General features: G+C 17.2%; 1 protein-coding gene across 1 annotated transcript; it reads right to left on the bottom strand.

The window, feature by feature from the left end:
- Positions 1 to 227: 227 nt before the first annotated feature.
- On the bottom strand, positions 228 to 18,936 carry LOC127290166 (vacuolar protein sorting-associated protein 11 homolog). The gene is made up of 16 exons (XM_051318590.1): positions 18,771 to 18,936; positions 18,569 to 18,637; positions 16,401 to 16,574; positions 15,773 to 15,969; positions 12,841 to 13,099; positions 12,342 to 12,496; positions 11,990 to 12,223; positions 11,393 to 11,693; positions 10,890 to 11,078; positions 6,254 to 6,373; positions 6,040 to 6,161; positions 5,417 to 5,629; positions 4,991 to 5,163; positions 4,356 to 4,653; positions 857 to 1,179; positions 228 to 762 (listed from the first exon to the last, which is right to left on the bottom strand). The coding sequence occupies exons 1-16, from the start codon at positions 18,783 to 18,785 to the stop codon at positions 392 to 394; spliced, it is 3,213 nt and encodes a 1,070-aa protein (XP_051174547.1). The 5' UTR covers positions 18,786 to 18,936; the 3' UTR covers positions 228 to 391.
- Positions 18,937 to 20,263: the final 1,327 nt, after the last annotated feature.

Here is a 20,263-nt window from a genome sequence, read left to right as displayed (position 1 = left end):
TTTGGAAAATAAATAAATTTTAGTTGATTTTCAATTGAAATTTTAGGAAAATAATTGATTTTAAATCGAAAATTTGGAAAATAATTTAATTTTAGTTGACTTTAAATTGAAAATTTAGGAAAATATTTGAATTTTAGTTGATTTTGAATTTCTATTAAAATACTTCAAAAAAAAATGAATTCTAATAAATAATAATAATAATTTAAAAATTCTAAAAAAGAAAATACTAAATTCATAATTTTTTTTTATAAGCTTTATACAATATTTCATATACATATTATTCATTAAAATATTTACAAATTAAAAAATATTTTTTTTTTAAAAGCTAAATACTAACCTATTAATAATAGTAATATATTACTATATATAGTATTTAAAAAAAAAAATCCCCTTAACTGGCAAATGGATTTAAATTTTTATCATAATCATCATCAATATCGTTTTTAAATGGATTTTTATCATCGCCATCATCTTCAGCGAAGGGATTTTTTGCCTCATCATAATCGTCATCTTTAAATGGATTATTTGATGGTATAAGCGGTGTTTTTGGTGGTATAAAATTTTTTTGAACTGGCGACAATTTTGGCGATGTACTATTCATTATTTTTGCCTCACGTATTTGTATTGGCGATGCTTTTAATGATGACGACATTCCACCACTTCCACTTATATTTGCCTCCAATGACGATGAATAAATATCCGGTTTTGTCATTGCACGTAAATAATCATTATTATCGACAATTCGTCGATTTTCTGATTTTACTGTTCAAGAAAAAAAAATCTTTTTATTTTCCCAAAAAAAAAAAAATTAAACAAGAATTTTTCATTTAAAAAAAAAAAGATTTCACACACATACCAAGTGTTGAATTTTTTCCCTCATTTAAACGTATTTTAGCCTCGGCTCCAGGTCCATAAATATCATAGGGATTTATTTTTTCTTCAACTAATTGAAAATTTGTTTTCTCATCTGCCGTAATGACGGTTAATTTTTTAAAAACACCACGTCCAAAATAATCGGCAACCAATGAAAATGGATCCTCAGCACGATCCAATAGACTGTGAAATGTCTCATGAAGATCGCGTGATTGCTCCTGAGCTTTTATTATATCCAACCATTTTTTATTGTCCGGCAAACAAGCTGGACATTCATTTTCATTCTCGGAGAAGCTTTGAAAGCAACTGTTTTTCAAAAAAAAAAAAAGAATTTTTTAATTAGAAATTTAAAGAATTTTATTAAAAATATTTTTTTTCAATTCTTATTAAATAAAATAAATTTGTGGCAAAAATTTGGTAAAAATTTAAATAAAAAAAGGAATTTTTAAAATTGACGAATCTCGATTCTTTTTTTTTTTTTGATAATTGTTTTTTATTGTTATTTCTGAAATTTTTAATTTAAAACTCTTGTTAAAAATTTAATAATTTCAATTATATTATTATATCTATTCAAAATCAACTAAAATTCAATTATTTTGAAATAATTCAATTGAAATTGAATTATTTTCCAAATTTCAATTGAAATTCAATTATTTAAAAAAAAAGTTAAATATCCAAAATTAACTAAAATTAAATTATTTTAAAAATTTTCAATTCAAAATAAACTTTAAATTCAATTATTTTCCAAAATTTCAATTCAAAATCAACTAAAATTTAATTATTTTCCAAAATTTTCAATTAAAATTCAATTATATTTAAATCATTTCTATTAAAAATTAATAATTTTACAAAAATTTTTTATGTTTTCAATTCAAAATCAACTTCGATTTAAATTCAATTATATTCAAATTTTCCATTCAAAATCATCTAAAATTTAATTATTTTCCAAAATTGTAATTTGAAATTCAATTACTTTCAAAATTTTCAATTTAAAATCAACTAATTTCAATTATTTTCAAAATATTCTATCCAAAATTAACAAAAATTCATTTATTTTCCAAAATTTCAATTCAAAATCAACTAAAATTCACTTATTTTCCAAATTTTCAATTCCAACTCAACTAAAATTCAATTATTTTCAAAATTTTCAATTCAAAATCAACTAAAATGTAATTATTTTCCAAAATTTTCAATTAAAATTCAATTATATTTAAATCATTTCTATTGAAATTTAATTAATTCAATTATTATTTAAATTTTCAATTCAAAATCAACTAAAATTCACTTATTTTCCAAATTTTCAATTCCAAATCAACTAAAATTCAATTATTTTCCAAATTTTCAATTCAAAATCAACTAAAATTCAATTATTTTCAAAAATTACAATTGAAATTCACTTATTTTTCCAATTTTTCAATTCAAAAACAACTAAAATTCAATTATTTTTCAAAATTTCCAACTAAAATTCAATTATTTTCAAAATTTTCGATTCCAAATTAATTAAAATTAAATTATTTTGAAAGTTTTAAATTCTGAATTAATTAAAGTTCAATTTTTTTCAAAAATTTCAATTAAAATTCAATTATTTTAAAAATTTTCAATTCAAAATCAACTAAAATTCATTTATTTTCCTAAATTTCAATTCAAAATCAACTAAAATTTAATTTTTTTCCAAAATTTAAATTGAAAATCAACTAAAATTCAATTATTTTCCAAAAATTTCAATTTAAAAGGTTTTAAAAATTAATTATTTTTAAAATTTTCCATCTAAAATTTTTTGAAATTCAATTATTTTAAAATTTTTCTATTTAGAATTAACTAAAATTCAATTATTTTCAAAATTTTTAATTCAAAATCAACTAAAATTCAATTATTGTCAAAAATTTCCATTCACAATAAACAATTTTGAATAGAAAATATTTTAAATAATTGAATTTAAATTGTAATTTCGAAAATAATTGAATTGTAGTTTATTATGAATTGAAATTTTTGTAAATAATAGAATTTTGGTTGAGTTTGAACTGAAAATTTATAAAATAATTGATTTCGAATTAAAATTTTTGATAATAATTTAATTTTAGTTGATTTTGAATTGAAATTTTGGAAAATAATTGAATTTTAGTTGAATTGAAAATTTTAAAAATAATTGAATTTTAGTTGTTTTTTAATTTGAATTTTGGAAAATAATTATATTTTAATTGATTTTTAATTGAAATTTTCGAAAATAATTGAATTTCAGTTTATTTTGAATTGAAATTTTAGAAAATAATTTATTTTGAATTGGAAATTTTGTTAAATAGTTGATTTTAAATTGAAGATTTTGGAAAATAATTGAATTATAGTTAATTTTCAATTAAAAATTTTGAAAATTATTAAATTTTAATTGAAAATAATTGAATTTTATTTAGTTTTAAATATAAATATTTGAAAATAATTGGATTTATAATTAAAAATTTTGAGAATAAATCAATTTTAGTCGATTTTGGATTTAAAATTTTGTAAATAATTGAACTTTAGTTGATTTTGGATTGAAAATTTTGAAAATAATTGAATTTTTTTTGATTTTCAATTGAAATTTTGAAAAATTGTTGAATTTTGGTTGAGTTTGAATTGAAAATTTTGGAAAATAATTGAATTTCAAATGAAATTCTGGAAAATAATTGAAATTTAGTTGAATTTCAATTGAAATTTTAGAAAATAATTGAATTTTAGTAGATTTTGAATTGAAAATTTTGTGAAATAATTGAATTTCAATTAAAACATTTTAAAATAATTGAATTTCAGTTAATTTTGAATTAAAAATTTGGGGAAATAATTGAATTTTAATTAAAATTTTGGAAAATAATTGAATTTTAATTGATTTTTAATTGAAATTTTGGAAAATAATTGAATTTTAGTTGAATTTGTATTGAAAATTTTAGTTTTTTTAAATTTAAAATTTTGTAATATAATTGAATTTTTTCAATTGAAATTTTGAATAATAATTGAATTTTAATTGATTTTTTAATGAAATTTTTGACAATAATTGAATTTGAATTGAATTTTAATTGAAAATTTTTAAATTTAATTTTAGTTTTTTCAATTTTAAATTTTGGAAAATAATTGAATTTTTTTCAATTGAAATTTTGAAAAATTGAATTTTAATTGATTTTTAATTGAAATTTTTGACAATAATTGAAGTTTAATTGATTTTGCATTGAAAATAATTGAATTTCAATTGTCATTTTGAAAAATAATTGAATTTTTGTTAATTTTGGATTGAAAATTTAGAAAATAATTGAATTTTAGTTTGAAATTATAATGAATTTTTTTTGAAAATAATTGAATTTTAGTTGAATTTGAATTGAAAATTTTGAAATTTAATTTTAGGTTTTTTCAATTTTAAATTTTGGAAAATAATTGAAATTTGTGGCAAAAATTTGGTAAAAATTCAAAAATTCAAAAAAAAAGGAAGGAAAATTTGATATTGATAAAATACAAACTGTTGATGATACGAATGCTGGCACATAAAATGAACGGATGGCAATTCAAGATCTTGATTACATGCGCTGCATCTTGAACTTTGAAATATAATTGTACTGCTTTTAATTTTGTCAATTTCCTGTTTTAATTCCTCAGTGTCGAGTCGATATTTTTCCGTTAATTTTGTATCGGCTTGAGTTTGTTCATGTTCAGTACGTAAAACACTGCTTAAATATGGACGAACATCGCCCAATGAACATGTCAACGATGTTGAAAGTGCATCGATAACCATCAATGGTGACATTAATTTTTCTTCAGCTAGAATAAATTTTAATTCAATTATTCAATTATTATTTAAAAATTAATTAACCCTCTTTCTTTTTTTTTTTTTTTTTTTTTTTGCATTGTCAATTATTTTTAGAAAAATAAAATATATTTTTAAAAAATAATATTCGATTTTTACTTTCAATATTTTTTTCATTTAAAAAAATTGATATTCAATTTTTATTTTCGATAAAATCGAAGAAAAGGTAATTAATCTTTTTTTTTAAACATAGCTATGGTTTTGGAAAAAACGAATATTTATTTTAAAAAAACATTTTAATTAAGAAAGAAAACAATTTTTAAATAATAATTTTTCTTTTATTTAACTTACCAATGTGTTCGAGAATATCGGCCAGTAATTTTGGAGGAGCTTTTTTATTTCTCGCCACACTCCATAAGGCTTGTACCCATAAATTTGGATCCTGACGACCAAATCTATTACAAGTTGATAAAACTTGTTCACTGTCACCTTCTCTCAAATGATATTGAAGCACTTCTTGATATCTAAGAATAATAATTATTTCAAACAAAAAAAAAAAGAAAAGAGGAAAATTCTTATTTATACGAATAATAATTCAAAAATAATTTCTTTTTTTTAAAATTGAATTCGTTAAAATAAAAATTAAAAATTAAAATTGTCTTCAATATAATAATAATAATAATATTTATAATAGTAATAATAATAATAATATTTATAATAGTAATAATAATAATAATAATAATAATAATAATAATAATAGTAATTTCAAAAACTTACAATTTTCGTTCCTCGTAGAGATAAAGTATTCCTCGTCGAAAATTATGTTGATGACAAAGAATTAAAATTTGATCCTTATCGTAGCAGGCATTTGAATTTTGCAATAAACGAACGACTTTTTGTTCATATTGTAATTTTGAAATTTCATCATTTAACGCTGACCATACGTGTAAATAATGTTCCACTAATGTATTATAAACAAGTGTGCTCCATCTATAATTTTTTTTTTTTTTTTTTTTTAGAAAATTAAATAATAAAATTTTTTTTTTTATTTTTTCGTAACTAAATTATCAAAATTTGCGAATAGTAAAATTTTTTCTATTTTTTCGTAACTAAATTATCATTATTATAATTTCTATTTTTATTTTTGTAACTTAATTATCAATTTACGAATAGTGAAAATTTCTCAATTTATTTTTTTGGTATTACAATTAACAATTTTCTAATAATGAAAATTTTACAATTTTTTTTTCTTTTCTTTTTTTTTTTGGTACTAAATTAATAATTTTTGAATAATAAAAATTTTCCAACTTTTTTCTTCTGTACTAAATTATCAATTTACGAATAATAATAATAATAATAATAATAATAATAATAATTATAAAAATTTTTTTGACACCAACTTGCCATCATTCTTGACCAAATGCTCCAAAAATTCAACAAGACGCTCGGAATTATTTAGAAAAAGATGAATAAAATCCTCTGGATTTGCTCTATCAACATGCTCCATGGAATCTATACTAATCTGAATAAAAAGAAAGAAAAAAAAACAGTATTTTTTAAAAAGAATTTTTTTTTTCTATTTTCAAAAAAAAATTTTCTCAAAATTAATAATACCTTGTCCTGAATTTTATTTGATGATTTATAATTAGTACAAAGGGATTTTAAAAATTGTGTCGCCTCATTTGGAACGTTATCAATTAAAATATTTCCATATTTTTTCATATTTAATTCGGCCTAAAATAGTAAATTTCAAAATTAATAATAAATAATAATAAAATATTAAAAATAATAAAAAAAAATATATAATTCTTCGGTATTCTTTGGTAAAAATAAAATAAAAACAATAATAATAACTAGCAAAATTAAAAGCGCGCCAAATTGAGTATTTAATTGTTTGTTATAAAGAAATTAAAGATTAATATTATCAAATAATAATTTAATTTATTAGAATATGAATAATAATAATTTATTAGAATAATTTATTAGAATATTATGATAATAATGAAAATTATATGTTTACAAGCCTCAAATTATACGACTTTTTCCGACTTTTTTCAAAAAAATACGACTTTTATCGACTTATTTTAATAAAATGCGACATTTTTTTTTGACATTTGAAAAAAAATGTAAATAAAATACATTTTTTTAGTATAAAATGTAGATCTTCTTCAGATCTTTTTCAAATTCAATTATTTAACACATTTTCAACTAAAATAATTCTTCACTAAATTAATTATTTTTTATAATTTTAATGAAATACATCACAAATTTAATTATATCAAAATTAATTTTCAATTAAAATTTTTTATGAAATTTAACAATTGTTTATAATTTAAAAACAAAAAAAAATATCACAATAAAATTGAATTATTTTTTGAAAAATTTCAATTCAAAATAAACTAAAATTCAATAATTACCCAAAATTTTAATTCAAAATCGATTAAAAATCCAATAATTATCCAAAATTTTCAATTTTACAATTTAATTATTTACCAAGTTTTCAATTTAAAATGAAATAAAATTCAATTATTTTCTAAAATTTCTATTCAAAATTAATTATCCAAAGTTTCAATCAAAAATGAACTTAAATTTAATTATTATCCAAAATTTTAATTAAAATTCAATTATTTCCCCAAATTTTTAATTCAAAATTAACTGAAATTCAATTATTTTAAAATGTTTTAATTGAAATTCAATTATTTTCCTAAATTTTTAATTCAAATAAAATTTCATTATTCTCAAAAATTTGAATTCAAAATTAATTGAATTTTCAATAATTTGAATTTAAAAGCATCTAAAATTTAATTAATTTCCATAATTTTCAATTAAAATTCAATTATTTTCAAATTTTTTCTATTTAAAATTAATTAAAATTGAATTATTTTTTAATAATTCAATTGAAAATTAACTTCAATTAAAATTCAATTCCAAATATACTAAAATTCAATTATTTTCCAAAATTATCAATTAAATTTAAATTATTTTCAAAATTTCAATTAAAATTCAATTAAATTTGCAATTTAAAATCAACTAAAATTGAATTATTTTCAAAATTATCAATTTAAAATCAATTATTTTCCTAAATTTTCAATCAAAAATGAACTTAAATTATTATCCAAAATTTCAATTAAAATTCAATTATTTCCAAAAATTTTCAATTCAACATGAACTGAAATTCAATTATTTTGTAAAATTTTAATTGAAATTCAATTATTTTCCAAAATATTTTATTCAAAATTAACTGAAATTCAATTATTTTAAAAAGTTTTAATTAAAATTGAAATAATTTTGCAAAATTTTTAATTTAAAATCATTTATTTTAAAAATTTTCAATTTAAAATCAACTAAAATTCAACTATTTTCCTAAATTTCAATTCAAAATAAAATAAAATTCAATTATTTTCCAAAATTTCAATTCAAAATCAATTAAAAATCCAATAATTATCCAAAATTTTTAATTTAAAATTTAATTATATACCAAGTTTTCAATTTAAAATGAAATAAAACTCGATTATTATCTAAAATTTCGATTTAAAATTAATTATTTAAATTTTCAATCAAAAATGAACTTAAATTTAATTATTATCCAAAATTTTAATTAAAATTCAATTATTTCCCCAAATTTTTAATTCAAAATTAACTGAAATTCAATTATTTTAAAATGTTTTAATTGAAATTCAATTATTTTCCTAAATTTTTAATTCAAAATCAATTATTTTCCAAAATTTCAATTCAAAATTAACTAAAATTCAATTATTTTCTAAAATTTCAATTAAAATTCAATTATTTTAAAAATTTTCAATTCAAAATCAACTAAAATTCATTTATTTTCCTAAATTTCAATTCAAAATCAACTAAAATTTAATTTTTTTCCAAAATTTAAATTGAAAATCAACTAAAATTCAATTATTTTCCAAAAATTTCAATTGAAATTAAATTATTTTCCTAAATTTGCAATTTAAAATCAACTAAAATTCAATTACTTTCCAAAGTTTCAATTTAATATTAATTGAAATTCATTTATTTTCCAAAATTTCAATTCAAAATCAATTAAAATTCAATTATTTTCAAAATTATCAATTTAAAATCAATTATTTTCCTAAATTTTCAATCAAAAATGAACTTAAATTATTATCCAAAATTTCAATTAAAATTCAATTATTTCCAAAAATTTTCAATTCAACATGAACTGAAATTCAATTATTTTGTAAAATTTTAATTGAAATTCAATTATTTTCCAAAATATTTTATTCAAAATTAACTGAAATTCAATTATTTTAAAAAGTTTTAATTAAAATTGAAATAATTTTGCAAAATTTTTAATTTAAAATCATTTATTTTAAAAATTTTCAATTTAAAATCAACTAAAATTCAACTATTTTCCTAAATTTCAATTCAAAATAAAATAAAATTCAATTATTTTCCAAAATTTCAATTCAAAATCAATTAAAAATCCAATAATTATCCAAAATTTTTAATTTCAAATTTAATTATATACCAAGTTTGCAATTTAAAATGAAATAAAATTCGATTATTTTCTAAAATTTCGATTTAAAATTAATTATTTAAATTTTCAATCAAAAATGAACTTAAATTTAATTATTATCCAAAATTTTAATTAAAATTCAATTATTTCCCTAAATTTTTAATTCAAAATTAACTGAAATTCAATTATTTTAAAATGTTTTAATTGAAATTCAATTATTTTCCTAAATTTTTAATTCAAAATCAATTATTTTCCAAAATTTCAATTCAAAATTAACTAAAATTCAATTTTTTTCTAAAATTTCAATTAAAATTCAATTATTTTAAAAATTTTCAATTCAAAATCAACTAAAATTCATTTATTTTCCTAAATTTCAATTCAAAATCAACTAAAATTTAATTTTTTTCCAAAATTTAAATTGAAAATCAACTAAAATTCAATTATTTTCCAAAAATTTCAATTGAAATTAAATTATTTTCCAAAATTTGCAATTTAAAATCAACTAAAATTCAATTACTTTCCAAAGTTTCAATTTAATATTAATTGAAATTCATTTATTTTCCAAAATTTCAATTCAAAATCAATTAAAATTCAATTATTTTGATAAATTTTAATTGAAATTCAATTATTTTCTAAAATTTCTATTCAAAATTAATTATCCAAATTTTCAATAAAAAATGAACTTCAATTAAATTATTATCCAAAATTTTAATTAAAATTCAATTAATTCCCAAAAATTTTCAATTTGAAATCAAATAAAATTTCATTATTCTCAAAAATTTGAATTCAAAATTAATTGAGTTTTCAATAATTTGAAATTAAAAGCATCTAAAATTTAATTATTTCTAAAATTTTCCATGGAAATTTTTTTTTTTGAAATTTAATAATTTCAATTATAACTCTAAGAAAATTCAATTATTTTTAACTATTTTAATAATATTATTTGAAAATTCAACTATCTGAAACCATTTTTCAATTAAAAATGATTTTCAAAATTATTGTATTTTGTCCGCATTTTCTAATAAATTTTTAGTGAAATCATCTAAAATTTTAATTAAAAATCACTTAAAGTTTCAATTAATTTCAAAAATCTCAATTTTAAATCTTTAAAAATTCAATTAAATTTAAAAAATGTTTTCCAAAAATTGTTTGATGAATTATTTTTAGTTCTGTAAAATTTAATAATTGTTTGAAAATTAACAATGTCTTTTGAAATTTAATTATTTCTAAAAATTTCAACTTTAACCCTTCGAAAAGGATTATTATTAAAAAAAAAATAATTTTTATTTAAAAATCTGTAAAATATTTTTGTTAAAATAAAAAACAAATCCACTGTTTTTTGGAATATAAATCGACTAAAACGACTTTTTGTGTCTTTAAATTGATTCGAGGCCTGTGTTTTTATAATTAATATTTAATAGATATTCGTTGGCCCCTGGTACCTTAAAAATTAATTTTGAAAAATAAATTTTTTTCAAATTACTATCTTGTACGAAATTTCCTGGCGCATCTTTTTTGCTCATCATAAATTTTTTCTATTTGTATACAATTTTTGCATCAATATACAACTTTAAAAAAAATTTCGTCGGTAAACTTTGTGTACTTCAGCTTTGTGAATTGAATTTTCAAATTTGGAATTTTAAAGAAACTTATTTCGAAATTTGAAAACACAATTATACAACTTTGTCAAAAATGAGAAAAAGAATTAAATTACTAATATTTTTATGCAATAAAAAAGAAATTCTCGAATAAATTTTGATTTACCTCATCAAAGTTTAATGTTGACATATATTCTAATGCTTTTTTATATTCAGCCTTGTCCTCTATTTGAATTCTCAAATACCATTCGTGTTTCAAGTGTTTTTGCGCCAATAATAAAGCATCTTCCGACGATGCTTGACGACAAACTTTTATTGCAATTTCAACATCGAAATCAACTTCACGATCTTTTGTCTGCAAAGAAGAAGAAAATGGGAATTTAAGACAAAAAAAAAACAAAAAAAAAAAAAAAAAAAATCAACAAAAACGAAATAAACAAAAAACTAATTTCTACGAAAATTTCTTTAAAATAATTTGAGTTTAATTTATTTTGAAAAATTTTGCAACAAATAATTATGTTTTAATAAAAAAAATTTTTAAATGGTAAATAAATATGTTTTAGTAAATAATTTTAAATGGTAAATAAATATGTTTTAGTAAATAATTTTAAATGGTAAATAAATATGTTTTAGTAAATATTTTAAAAAATGTAAATATTAAATTCTCACCATAATAAATTCCTTTAATTTATCGGTATGATTGAGTTTTGTATAACAATTCAACAATAATGTTGTATGATCCTCAGTTGCTTGTCCTTGTTTATGAAGGGCTTGCAAATATGTCGTTAAATTATCAATATGCTGTGAATCTAAAAATTTTCTTATCACATACGATGGCTCAAGACGGCCAATTGTTTTTATATATTGTTCAATTGCTCCATTATGATCGCCTTTTGAATAAAGATGATCGCCATATTGACGGAATATGTCCACCAATCCTTCAGCGTCGTAATGTTGATTTTTCGCTATTCTATTTGATAATTATTGAAATTCATTTCATTTCCATAAATAATTAAATAAATTCCAATAATGAAAATAATTTTCAAAAATTCCAATAATTGCAATAATTTAAAAAATTCAAATAATTGCAATAATTAACTAAATTTAATAATGGAAATAAAAATAAATTCCAATAATGGAAATAATTAAATAAATTCCAATAATGAAAATAATTAAACAATTTCCAATAATGGAAATAATTAAATAAATTCCAATAATGAAAATAATTAAATAAATTCCAATAAAAAAGAAAAAAAAATGTATTACCGTATGGAAACATCGTAAAGATTTTTTTTAAAAAGAAGCGAAAGTTTTGATTGTAAATCCTTTTCGTCTAAATGATAAAGTTTATTGTCACCGCTGAGAATAAAAAATCCTCCCCATTCGGATAAAACTGCCTGAACCGAGAGCATTGACGCCGAAAATACAATAAATTTATTTTGTATATCAAGAACAGTTATCATGTGTTTATCAGCTCCAGGTGGAATTGGTTCTATTGTACTTCAAAAAAATTAAAAATTATTATATTAAAAAATAATTTTCAATTCAATAATTAGTAGAAATAATAGAAATAATAAATATAAATTCTTAAAACCAAAAAAAAAGGGGCAATTTTTACCTTGGCTTTGCAGAAATTGTCGTCGATGTTCTTGGAACATTTGCCGCTTCTTTTGCAATAATTACCAAATAACTTCGAAACCATTCCAACATTATTTTTTGTCCCTCAACGGCATAACAAGGTCCACGACCATCGGGCGTATAACAATAAATTGCCTTAGAAAATTTGGGAAAAAAAAAAACAAAAACAAAAAATAGTTGATTAATTTTCGTTTTTTTTTCTGCTAATTTAAAACAAAAATTGTTATTTATATTAAAAACAAAAATTGGTTTTTATATTAAAAAAAATTATTTTTTATATTAAAAAAAAAAATGTTTTTTATATTTAAAAAAAAAATGTTTTCTATATTTAAAAAAAAATGTTTTTTATATTTAAAAATATATATTTTTTTTAAATTACCAAAAACATTTGTTTCTCTAAATTAAAAAAAAAAAAAAAGAAATTTTATTTTAAATTTAAAAAACATTTTTTTCGAATATATCATATTTTTTTTTTCTACCTCGGTTCGTCCAATCATAAAATGACTGTCCTGCTTTGATTCAGCGAGAATACTACATTTTCTCGCGCAGCCCATACTGTCCAATGTTGATTTAATTTCTTTATCTTTAATAGTGATATTATAAAGAAAAACACTGCTCGTTGTAACGACAAATAAATAATTTTGTTTTCCCATTAATTTTATTGCTAATCCCGTTATCGATGTGTTTGTATCTTTCAAAACGCGTATTTTATTTTTACGCTCACGCGTTAAATCACCTCTGGAAAAAAAAAAATGAAAATTTTCAAAATTAAAAAAAAAAAAAAAAACATTCATTTCATATAGATATTACAAAATTTTTAATTTTTAAATTCAAAATTACAATTCAAATTGAATTTCTAAATAAAAATTTTCCTATATAATTAAAAGTAAAATTCGTAAATTAAAAATTACTATAATTATAAAAGTAAATTTTTAACTTAAAAATTATTATATTTAAAAATAAATTTCTAAATTAAAAACTACTATAATTAAAAGTAAATTTCTAAATTATAAATTACTACAATTAAAAAGAGGCCTTGGATAGATATTATGGCTGAAGAAAAGTAGTTTAAATCGATTTATATTCGAAAAAAATTCGATTTTTTCAATTTTAAGAAAATTTAATTTGTTAATAAATATTTTACTTTAAATAACAAATGTTATTAGATATTAAATGCATTTTATTAATTCTGTAATAAGAATAATTCTATAAGAACATTATTCAGAATTATTAGAAATAATTGAATTTTAGTAGATTTTGAATTGAATTTTAATCGAAGTTGATTTTGAATTGAAATATTAAAAAATAATTCAATTTTAATTAATTTTAAACAGAAATAATTTGAAAATAATTGAATTTTAATTGAAAATTTTGGAAAATAATTAAATATCAGTTGATTTTAAATTGAAATTTTGGAAAATTAATGAATTTTTGTTAATTTTGGATAGAAAATTTTGAAAAAAATTGAAATTAGTTGATTTTAAATTGAAAATTTTAAAAATATTTTAATTTCAATTAAAATTTTAAAAAATAATTGTATTTTAGTTAAACTTTAGTTGATTTTGAATTTAAATTTTGGAAAATAATTGAATTTCCATCGAAGTTTTGAAAAATAATTGAATTTTAGTTGATTTTGAATGGAAAAGTTGGAAAATAATTGAATTTTAGTTAATTAAAAATAGAAAAATTTTGAAAGTAATTGAATTTCAATTACAATTTTGGAAAATAATTAAATTTTAAATTGAAAATTTTGGATAATTATTGGATTTTTAATTGATTTTGAATTGAAATTTTGGAAAATAATTGAATTTCAATTAATATTAAATTGAAACTTTGGAAAGTAATTGAATTTTAGTTGATTTTAAATTGCAAATTTTGGAAAATAATTGAATTTCAATTGAAATTTTTGGAAAATAATTGAATTTTAGTTGATTTTCAATTGAAATTTAGGAAAATAATTGAATTTTATTTGATTTTGAATTGAAATTTAGGAAAATAATTGAATTTTAGTTGATTTTGAATTAAAGTTTTGGAAAATAATTGATATTGAATTGAAAATTTTAGAAAATAATTCAATTTCAATTGAATTTTTAAATTCAAATTATTGAAAATTGAATAATGAAATTTTATTTGATTATAAATTTAGAAAATAATTGAATTTCAATTCATTTTGAATTGAAAATTTTGGGAAATAATTGAATTTTAATTGAAATTTTAGATAATAATTTAATTTAAGTTCATTTTTGATTGAAAATTTGGATAATTAATTTTGAATAGAAATTTTATAGAAAATAATTGAATTTTATTTCATTTTAAATTGAAAACTTGGTAAATAATTAAATTTTTAATTGAAAATTTTTGATAATTATTGGATTTTTAATTGATTTTGAATTAAAATTTCGGGTAATAATTGAATTTTAGTTTATTTTGAATGGAAAATTTTGAAAATAATTGAAATTTAATTAATAATTTTGGAAAATAATTGAATTTTAGTAGATTTAGAATTGAATTTCAATCGAAGTTGATTTTGAATTGAATTATTAAAAAATAATTGAATTTTAATTAATTTTAAATAGAAAAAAATTTGAAAATAATTGAATTTTAGTTGATTTTAAATTAACATGTTTAGAGATAATTTAATTTTAAATTATTTAAGATGGAAAATTTTCAAATTAAATTTCAAGGGATATTGAATTAAAAATTTTTTGGAAAATAATTGAAGTTAATTGATTTTAAATTGAAAGTTTTTATAATATGTGAATTTCTATTAAAATTTTGGAAAATAATTTTCATTTAGTTAAATTTTTGTTTGATTTTGAATTTAAATTTTAGTAGAATAATTGAAATTTAATTTGATTTTGAATTAAAATTTTTAGAGATAATTGAATTTCAAAAAAATTTTATATGAAAAATTTTAGAAACAATTATTGTTTAGAATCTTTTAAATTGAAATTTTTCGAAAATAATTAAATTTCAAATGATTGTGTTAAATTTTAGACAATAATTATAATATGTGAAATTTCTAGTGATTTCTGTTGATGAAGAATTTATTAGAAATCACTTTAAAAAAAATTGAATTCCAAAATTTTTTTTTTTTATTGAAAATTGCTTTCAGATAATTGAATTTTCAAAGAATATTATAAAAATCATTAAAAATAATTGAAATTTTTTGGCAAATAATTAAATTTTAAGTGATTTTGAATTAAAAATTTACGGTAATTTTGATTTGCTAATTTTTCTTTAAATTATAAACAATTATTAAATTTCATATAAAAATTTTTAATTGCAAAATAGTTTAAAATAATTGAATTTGTGATGAATTTTATTAAAAAGTAATTAATTTAGTGAAGAAATTTAGTTAAATTAAATAATAAATAAAAAAAAAAAATAATTAAATTTTTTTTTCTCCACCTGTAAAGCATAATTGATCCATCTTCAAATCCAACGGCCATAAATGTGAGACTTGAATGAACGCACAATGAACTCACTGGAACGGCACGATAACTTGGAATTGCACGGCTTATTCTCACACAAGTTGGAAAACCTTGTTTATCTTTTTTTGCTAAATTCCATACTTTTATTGTTGGATTACAACCTGGTTCATCTTCCTAAAAAAAAAAAAAACAAAAATTCGTAGAAAATAAAATAGAAAATAAATTTTATTCAATTAAAATATATTAATTATTTTTTGTGAATAAAAATAATATTTAATATTTGCAAAAATTAAATTATGCTAATTATGCAAATTAAAATTAAAATAAATTGTATTTATTTATATTATTTTATTTTGTATTTATTTTTTTATTTTATTTTGTATTTATTTTTTTATTTTCAATTCATTTTATTTTATTTACTATTTCTATATTTATTTATTTAGAATAATTAATATTTATTTAATAAAATTTAATAAATATATTTAGATATTTAAAGTGTATTTATTTATTTAGATTAATTGGTATTTATTTTTTATTTTTTGTATTTATTTATTGAGAATAGAACTAATACTAATTTTTATTAAAATAATGTTTTTTTTACTAACGCCAATTGTAAAGAGAAATGTGGAATGTTGAACTTGTTGAGCAAGAGATAAAGTTGTTTCATAGGCACGAAAAGTCAAAATTTCAAATGATCTATTAACTAAATGGACATTTCCAAAATTATCTCCAAAAACTAAATTTCCATTTCCACTTGTTGCGGCTGTTATTCGAGAACCCTGAAATATTTAAAAATTGTTATAATTTAGAAAAAAATAAGGACACAAAAAAAAAACGAAAAATACGAAAAAAAAATTCCTGACTCTGATAAATATAGAATTAAATAAATAATTTACATTTCCAAAAATTTTGAATAAAATAAATAATTTATTTCCAAAAATTTAGAATAAAATAAATAATTTACATTTCCAAAAATTTTGAATAAAATAAATAATTTATTTCCAAAAATTTAGAATAAAATAAATAATTTACATTTACAAAAATTTGGAATAATCCAAAAATTTAGAATAAAATAAATAATTTACATTTCCAAAAATTTAGAATAAAATAAATAATTTACATTTACAAAAATTTGGAATAATCCAAAAATTTAGAATAAAATAAATAATTTACATTTCCAAAAAATTTTGAATAAAATAAATAATTTATTTCCCAAATTTATTTCCAAAAATTTAGAATAAAATAAATAATTTACATTTCCAAAAATTTAGAATAAAATAAATAATTTACATTTACAAAAATTTGGAATAATATAATCCAAAAATTTAGAATAAAATAAATAATTTATTTCCAAAAATTTAGAAAAAAATATTTATTTCCAAAATTTATTTCCAAAAATTTAGAATAAAATAAATAATTTACATTTCCAAAAATTTTGAATAAAATAAATAATTTATTTCCAAAAATTTAGAATAAAATAAATAATTTATTTCCAAAAATTTAGAATAAAATAAATAATTTACATTTCCAAAAATTTTGAATAAAATAAATAATTTATTTCCAAAAATTTAGAATAAAATAAATAATTTACATTTACAAAAATTTGGAATAATCCAAAAATTTAGAATAAAATAAATAATTTACATTTCCAAAAATTTAGAATAAAATAAATAATTTACATTTACAAAAATTTGGAATAATCCAAAAATTTAGAATAAAATAAATAATTTACATTTCCAAAAAATTTTGAATAAAATAAATAATTTATTTCCCAAATTTATTTCCAAAAATTTAGAATAAAATAAATAATTTACATTTCCAAAAATTTAGAATAAAATAAATAATTTACATTTACAAAAATTTGGAATAATATAATCCAAAAATTTAGAATAAAATAAATAATTTACATTTCCAAAAAATTTTGAATAAAATAAATAATTTATTTCCAAAAATTTAGAAAAAAATATTTATTTCCAAAATTTATTTCCAAAAATTTAGAATAAAATAAATAATTTACATTTACAAAAATTTGGAATAATATAATCCAAAAATTTAGAATAAAATAAATAATTTACATTTCCAAAAAATTTTGAATAAAATAAATAATTTATTTCCAAAAATTTAGAAAAAAATATTTATTTCCAAAATTTATTTCCAAAAATTTAGAATAAAATAAATAATTTACATTTCCAAAAATTTTGAATAAAATAAATAATTTATTTCCAAAAATTTAGAATAAAATAAATAATTTATTTCCAAAAATTTAGAATAAAATAAATAATTTACATTTACAAAAATTTGGAATAATCCAAAAATTTAGAATAAAATAAATAATTTACATTTCCAAAAATTTTGAATAAAATAAATAATTTATTTCCAAAAATTTACATTTTGGAATAATCCAAAAATTTACAATAAAAAAATAAATTAATTTACTAATTATAGAATAAAATAATTTTTTTCAATAGAAAATAAAGCCAATAACAAAAATAGTACAAAAGAAAAAACCAAAAAATACGAAAAAAAATTCCTCTCTCTAATAATTATTGAATTAAATAAATAATTTACTTCCCAAAAATATAGAATAAAATAATTTTTTTGCATTAAAAAATAAAGCAAAGAACAAAAATAGGGCAAAAAAAAATTAAAAAATAGTTTAAAACGTTTAAAATTACGAGCAAAAAAAAAAAAAAAACAAAAAGAAAATTATAATCCATTAAACACAACAGATAAATCGGAAAAAGAATAAATAATTTAATTATTAAATACTCACTGCGAGAACCTGCGCTATTTTCCCTGAATCAACTTCTTTTTTCAGATCGAAAAAATTAAATCGGCGCCACTAATAAATAAATAAATTAAAAAAAAAAAGAAAAAAACAAAGAAAATATTTATAGGTTAGAATTCATTTAATTAATTATAAAAATTGTTTTTAATTTCTTTAATACAATAATATAGTAATTAAATTTATTAACCTCTAAGAACGCCATTGTTTAGAATTATTTCACTGTTTTTTCATTTGTAAATTATTAATAACAATAATAATAATAATAACAATAAAAGACACACTATTTTTGACGTTGGGCGAGACGAGCTTTTTTTCCGAGCTGTCATTTGTCGACGATTGTGAAGTTGGCAGCGGGTAAATGGAGCTTTTTTTGGAGTAACGTGAAGTTGGTACAACTTCTCAAATGTGACGCGCATTCAAAATTTATTTCATTTTACAATAATTTCTCTACAAGCGGTAATTTTGAAAATTTATAAATTCAAAAAAAAAAAATATATAAATAAGATAATAATTTAGTTATCAAAATAAAAAAATTAAGTAAAACAAATTAATTAATAAAGTAAATTCACAAAAATAGAAACTAAAATTCCAAATCAAAAATTTTTTTTTACAAAAAAAAAAACAAAAATTAGTTTTTTCTAAATTTTTATTTGGAAAATAAAACGAAATTCAAAATAAAAAAATTAATTAAAAAAGTAAATTCACAAAATTAGAAACTAAAATTCCAAATAAAAATTTAAAAATAAAAAAAATATTTTGTAATTTTATTTATTTATTTATAATTTACCTTTAATTTTTGAAATAAATAGAAATTAATTTTAACAAAAATTTAATTAATTAAATACTTTAAAGACAAAAAATAGTTTTTTTTAAAAATTTTTATTTGGAAAATAAAACGAAATTCAAAATAAAAAAATTAATTAAAAAAGTAAATTCACAAAAATAGAAACTAAAATTCCAAATCAAAATTTTTTTTTACAAAAAAAAATATTTTGTAATTTTATTTATTTATTTGTAATTTACCGTTAATTTTTGAAATAAATAGCAATTAATTTTAACAAAAATTTAATTAATTAAATACTTTAAAGACAAAAATTTAATTATAATTAAATACTTTAAAGACAAAAAATAGTTCTTTTTTTTAAATTTTTATTTGAAAAATAAAACGAAATTCAAAATTTAATGTCAAGATATTTATTTACGATAGAATATGATTTTTCGTTTCAAAAAAAAAAAAAAAAAAAGGAATTCTTTCTCAATCCACTTTAAATACATATTTTCATACTAAATAATATTCTGGCACAAAATTTAACAATACTATATTAGAAAAAGTACAATTTTATTTATTTTTTTTTTTTTTTTTTGTTAACGAAAACTATTTACAATTTGAAAAATGTTAGACTTATTATAATTATTAAAATAATATAATATATAAATATTTGACATATCAAATAAAAGTGCACTTTGAATTTTTCAACAATTTTTCTTTTTTTTCCTACGCGTGTGTACAAAAAGCATTTTTAATTTACAAATTTTTATTTTTTTTACGTTTTAATTTTTTTTTTTTTTTTAATTTCACTATTTTATTATTATTATAATATTAATAACATCTTCTGTTACTGATTTTTTTTTTGTTTTTTTTTTTTTACGAGGGAAGTGGAAAATCTGCATAACCCTGGA

Source organism: Leptopilina boulardi, unplaced genomic scaffold, assembly GCF_019393585.1.
Source record: "Leptopilina boulardi isolate dan_hultmark-lab unplaced genomic scaffold, ZJU_Lbou_2.1 LbouV2_55, whole genome shotgun sequence".
NCBI lineage: Eukaryota > Metazoa > Arthropoda > Insecta > Hymenoptera > Figitidae > Leptopilina > Leptopilina boulardi.
The sequence above is the reverse complement of the archived record's forward strand: the minus strand, read 5'-3'. Positions and strand labels throughout refer to the sequence as shown.